A 6,082-nucleotide genomic window follows, 5' to 3' on the forward strand; every position below is an offset into this window, starting at 1 on the left:
GTTTGTGTGCTGTCCTGTCTATCCTGCCCCCCTGACACAGCAGGAAGTTTGTGTGCTGTCCTGTCTATCCTGCTCCCCTGACACAGCGGAAGGTTTGTGTGCTGTGCTCAGCCTGCCGCCATGTGCCTTGGGCTGAGTCCCTGCATTTTCTTTCTCTGTTTCCTTGTTTGTTTAATGAGAATCTGAGAATCTGAGAATCTCTTTCACTTTTCAGTTCTATGCTTGCAAGAACAAAAAAAGAGTGCATGAACCCCCTTGCTCTTAGGCAAACCATTGTCATGGAATACTTCTGTTCTAATTTATTTGTAAAAGTTAATATTGGTCATGTGAGAGCCATAAGATACAGAATTGAGTGTGAGGCAGCTGTTGTGATGTGGGTTTTGTAGGTTTTTGTAGGTTTTGTAGGTTTTGATGTGTCAGAGATTGGAAAAGTGACACTGAGGGGTGGGAAGCCCACTGGGAGAGTGAGGGGAGTGAGCATCCTCCTCTAATGTACATGTGTGCCCAGGTGAGGATGCGGACCTGTGCAGCGAGCTGCTGCAGGAGTCCCTGGACGCCCTTCGAGCTCTTCCCGAGGCCTCACTCTTTGATGAGAGCACAGTGTCCTCCGTGTGGCTGGAGGTGGTGGAGAGAGCAACCAGGTTCCTCAGGTCCGTCGTGACTGGGTGAGTTCTTCCCGTTCATACCTTCCTGTGGGCACAGTTCCAGGGTGCTTCAGTCCCATTCTTCTATTTCTCTCCTTAGAGCTAGGAGACTTAATCGCTTATACCCCCAGCACACCCTCAGCTCTGTGATTCCAGGACTTCTGGTCTCAGCTTTTCAGAAGGGTTGATTTGACCAAGGAAACCGTCACACTGGATGAAATGGAAAATAAAAAATGCTTTTGTCATTTATTTATTTGTTTTAGATATCTTATACCTTGGTGATTCGTGAAGTGTTTGAGCACTCGTGTGGGTCTCTGTGATAACCAGGAGCCACTGCTCTGTGTGGTGGGTGGTGTTCTGTTTGACAATTAAAATGTTTAAATAGCTAGTTTCTTTACTATAAAAAATTTAAATGTTAATTATTTGCAAGAAAAAACATGAATTCTGGTCTTGAGTGCTGTGTGTTTCTGTTAAGGTTTTTCCGTTTAAAGAAAATGTCTGTACTCTACAAAGTGCCATAGCAGCTGCAGATGTGAAGGGAGAGTGAGGCCCTTGCTCACCTCCTTGCACGTCAGGGCTGCCCTCTGGCTGTGATTCCGTCTCATGGGAGTGCTGGTAAAGGCTTCACCACAGAGCTTCAGGCTGGGGCCCTAGATATCATAAAATCCTCCCTCCTCAACCTTAGGTTAGAGAATAAGTTGTTTATTATTGAGTAACAAAGAAAAGTTTAAAAATAGTTCCTCGATCAGAGATAAAAATGGCATAGATAATTACCTGTGGATTCTTAGGTGGTTTTATAAATTGATTCTTCTCCAGTTCTATAGAGGATTATTGGTAAGCTTATAGTTATTTTGTTTTCAAGAGATGGGATATTGCTCTGTTGTCCAGGTTGGAATACAGTGGCATGATCATAGCTCACTATAAACTCAAACTCCTGGGCTCAGTATGCTTTGCTTCAGCCTCCCCAGTAGCTGGGAGTATAGGTGTGCACCACCATGCCTGGATAATTTTTTTCCCAATTTTTTGGGGGACAGGATCTTGCTACGTTGCCAAGGCTAGTCTTAAACTCCTGATGTCAGCCTCCTGAATAGCTGTGGTTATATTATGCCCTGCAAGCAATACTATTATAGTCTTACACTTCCATTGATACTGGAAAAATATCTAAACATTCAAAACATCACTCATGTTTTGAATAATGATGTTATTTTATGCTTCAGAAACTTGCAGTATGTTCTAATGTAGTAGTATCTGAATGAATACTTGTAATGAAATACAGTAGAACCTTCATAGTTGACCACCTCCTTAAGTTGACCTAATTTTCATTGGCCAGGCATGGGACCCCTGTACTTGTCAGTACAGTGGACCTAGTTCCTTGTGTTGACCACCTCTGCATGTGGACTAGTTTATTACAGTCCTATGGGTGGTCAAATAACAGAGCCTCTCCTGTGTATCTTCCAAAAGTTGGTTTTCTACTTTAAAATCTCTGAATAAATTTGAGTACCATGTCTCAGAAACTTGATTCTAAGATATTAAAAATATGTACTTTTCCATGGGAGAGAGAATGTAGTTAGAAGCTCACGTTACTGAGATTTTAAGCTTGCTTCTTTCTCTGACATTGCTTGTTCCTGCATCTACTGTTTTCATTTCAGGGATGTTCATGGAGCTCCAGGGACCAAAGGGCCGGGAAGCATCCCCCTGCAGGACCAGCACTTGGCCCTCGCCATTCTGTTAGAGCTGGCTGTGCAGAGGGGCACACTGAGGTGAGGGTCAGTAAGTGGGGCACACTTGGAGGGGCACCTCTGCGCCTGAACATTCATCACATTTTGTGCCCTTTCTTTGAATTCTTTGCAGCAAGGATATGTGGTGGTCTGTAATCAAGGAACCATGTCCTAGGGCCTCTCTTCTTTATGTTTGTCTCACATCCTTTTTATGCTCAATTTTCTAGGAAGTATTAATCTTTTTTTTCTTTTAGTTTCCCTTGAAAAACTATTTTGAGGGAATGATTCCATTAAGGTTCTAGAAATTTCCTATAGCAAAGATATTTGAACATCTTAACTGATCTTGTTTTCTAGATTAGTTGGCAAATGTCCTGTGCCCAAATCTTGGTGTCAGTTCATTGATTTTATTGCCACAAATTGTTTCTATGTCATTATTTTAGTTGCTTTTCATATCCAAAGTATTTCTTCACTTTTATTTAGCTGTTTGTTTTTATTTTGGGTGGATCATTGGGAAAAAGTTAATCTGTTTTAACTAGGAAACCTATCTTCTCCTTTAGCCAAATGTTGTCTGCCATATTGCTGCTGCTCCAGTTGTGGGACAGTGGGGCGCAAGAGACTGACAATGAGCGGTCTGCCCAGGGCACCAGCGCCCCACTTTTACCTTTGCTGCAGAGGTTCCAGAGCATCATGTGCAGTAAAGATGTGCCTCATGCAGAGGGAGACATGCACGTAAGTCCCACAGCAGAAATCTGTGTAGGCGGCCCTCTTCATTCAGCTTTTTAAAGAATTGGACTTTGGTGAGCAGGACCAGAGTGCTTGTCATGGCAGGGGTTGTCTCTGGGGGTGAGTGGTGATGACAGGAGTGAGTCAGAGAGGACAAGTGTGGGAGGCCGTGGTGTGAGTTCTGTGCGCACAGGGGGACACCACATGAGCCCATCAGGATCCTTCAGTGTGGCCATGCATGGCCAGAGCCAGCTCTGATGTGTAGGCCTGGACTCTGTGTTTGTTTTAGATTGTGTATATTTAGTAGCAGAAATTTGTGTCTTTATTTTGAGACAGAGTCTTAGTAGTCTGTCACCCTGGGTAGAGTGCTGTGGTGTCACAGCTCACAGCAACCTCAAACTCTTCTGCTCAAGTGATCCCTTTGTCTCAGCCTCCCAAGTGGCCGGGACTACAGGTGCCTGCTATGAGCTCGGCTAGTTTTTCTATTTTTAGTAGAGACGGGGGTCTCACTCTGTTCAGGTTGGTCTTGAACTCTTTAGCTCTAGCGTCCCTCCACCTTCCTTGGCCTCCCAGAGTGCTAGGATTACAAGGAGGGAGTCACCTGCCTGGCTGAAGTTTGTGTCTGGACAAAATCAGCATACTTTAGACTTGTTGCTGCCATGTTGACCGTGTGGCTTTCCTGCTGCTCAGGTAGACCCAGAGTCCTTGGTGGATATGGCCAGTGTTTACGTGTTCCCAGCAGCTCCCTTTGTTGTGTGTGGCTGTAAAGGGGCATGGGTATCTATGCAAAATGTAAAGAAGGCATGTTCACCTCCTGAAGGCCTGAGTTAGAAGAAGGATGAAGAGGGTGCACACCTTGATGCTGTTGCAGGTGCAGAGCACTGAACTGACAGCACAGGGAGGCCTTGCTGAAGGCTAAGGTGTGGGAAGGCCCTGGGTCTAGTGGGGACTCACGTTTCATCCACATTGGAGGAGTCCACGCTGGCAGTCATGCCACTGTCCATGCCAGCATCTCCCAGGTCAGCCAGTCATTGTCCGTCCCTTGTCTTCCTCTGACCTGTTTATGGAGAGGACTTAGAGCAGTGAGACAGACCCAAGTCTGGAACACAACATTTTTAAATACTCAGAGAAAACCAAGGTCAACAGTGGCTCACTTTTTCTCCCTGCCTATGTGCCAGGTACTATGAGGGGCACATCCCTGAGTCGTCATCGTACTTGGTCCCAACCATGTTCTGTTCAGGTGAGGACACTGAGCTGGGGGAATGGTGGGGAGCCAGGCCCTAGGCCTAAACTTCCAGGAGTGCTGCTCTGTGCAAGGACAAGGTAGATTTTGCTGTTCTGGAAAGATGTAGCCATTATATTCTCAGGCTTTAACCTCATTCATCTATTATTTGGCAGTGTTTAAACTCATGATAATAAGGCTGTTCTGCTTTTAGAAGAATTAGAACTACGACTTAATTTGCAAATGAAATTAAGTATTCTCTGGAACATTTAGATTAAAACAAAGGGTTTTGCTTTTGTTTTAGTATTCAAGGCCAGGTTAAGGTGCTGTGCTGTGTTCCCTTAGAGCTCGCTCTGCGTTTCTCTGGGGTGGTTTAGCTGTATTCGTGACGCGTGTGGAGTTTGTGCCTATGGAGTAACAAGGCTGTGCACAGTTACGCAGTAGATGTAGAGATGTGCAGATGTGTATTTGTCATTAACATTGTTATCTGATAGCCAGAATGAGCACATTTACAGATAATGCATAACTCTGCTAGTACCAAATTATATAAAAATTGGTTAAAGGCCAATTGTGTTACTTTAGTTTTTCCCACCATTTATGAATATGTTTGTTTACTTTTCATCTAGCTTTTGTCTGGCCCCCTAAGTCCCAATGAGAGTTTCCTGCGCTACCTTACCCTTCCACAAGACAACGAGCTCGCCATTGATTTGCGGCAGACAGCAGTTATTGTCATGGCCCATTTAGACCGCCTGGCCACGCCCTGTATGCCACCGCTGTGTAGCTCTCCAACGTCGCATAAGGTACGTGGAGGAACAGTGTTCTTCCTGTGTGTCTGCAGTGGGTGCCACTCCTAGGTTCTCGTTCTGGGATTGGTGGTGGCTTCTGCCTTACAGTTTTTTTTTTTTTTTTTTGGGAGACAGAGTCTCAAGCTATCATCCTTGGTAGAGTGCTGTGGTGTCACAGCTCACAGCAACCTCAAACTCTTGGGCTTAAGTGATTCTCTTGCCTCAGTCTCCCAAGTAGCTGAGACTACAAGCACCTAGCATAACGCCCAGCTATTTTTTTTGTTGTTGTTGTTGCAGTTGTCGTTGTTTTAGCAGGCCCATGCTGGGTTCGAACCTGCCTGCCCCAGTGTATATGGCTAGCGCCCTTACCCACTGAGCTACGAGTGCCACCCTGGCTTAAGTTTTTAAACATGTTTGTAGTTTAAGGTGTTGCCTGTGGTGAGCAAGCTGAGATGCACAAGGCCTAAGGACCCACCCTCAGTCTCAAGTTGAGATTTAGGAGGGCGTCCCTGGAGAGCTTGCCCTTATCCACACAGCTCTAGGCATCCCACCTTCTGCAGGGAGGCCTGGAGCCTCTTCTGTGCCTTGAGCATGGGCTGTCTTTGTAGGAATGCAAGTTGTGGTACTGACTGTACATAGCCTTCATGTAACTTTCTTAGTTATTATGTTAAAACATTCATACTCTACTCATAAAAAGATACACTTGTACCCTTGTAAGATGAATCACAGAAGTGAACCCTCGAATCCCTCTCCCTCCACCCTTTTCCCCCCTCCCTCTACCCGCCCCGTATCCTTAGGTTGTAATTAGGTTATAGCTTCCATATAAAAAGGTTTAAATTAATTTCATAATAGGTATGTGTACAGTGGATACTTTTTCTTCCATTCCTGTGATACTTTGCTAAGAAGGACATTTTCCAGCTCCATCCATATGAACATGAAGGACGTAAAGTCTCCATCTTTCTTTATGGCTGCATAGTATTCCATGGTGTA

The 6,082-nt window shown here is 45.0% G+C and overlaps 1 protein-coding gene across 4 annotated transcripts in view; it reads left to right on the forward strand.

The window, feature by feature from the left end:
• The window catches only part of HERC2 (HECT and RLD domain containing E3 ubiquitin protein ligase 2), a 219,568-nt gene that overhangs the window by 47,498 nt on the left and 165,988 nt on the right, over nt 1-6,082 (forward strand). For all 4 annotated transcript variants that reach the window (XR_002775822.1, XM_012811618.2, XM_023519299.1 and 1 more), the window contains exons 5-8: nt 509-665; nt 2,294-2,404; nt 2,920-3,091; nt 4,934-5,107. Coding sequence is in view for 3 of the 4 variants with exons in the window: in XM_012811618.2 (XP_012667072.1) it covers nt 509-665; nt 2,294-2,404; nt 2,920-3,091; nt 4,934-5,107 (614 nt within the window). In the remaining variant the exon portion in view is untranslated. The remainder of the gene's footprint in view (nt 1-508; nt 666-2,293; nt 2,405-2,919; nt 3,092-4,933; nt 5,108-6,082) is intronic.

This window comes from Otolemur garnettii, unplaced genomic scaffold (genome assembly GCF_000181295.1).
Source record: "Otolemur garnettii isolate 467f Iridium unplaced genomic scaffold, OtoGar3 scaffold00170, whole genome shotgun sequence".
In the NCBI taxonomy this organism is placed as follows: domain Eukaryota; kingdom Metazoa; phylum Chordata; class Mammalia; order Primates; family Galagidae; genus Otolemur; species Otolemur garnettii.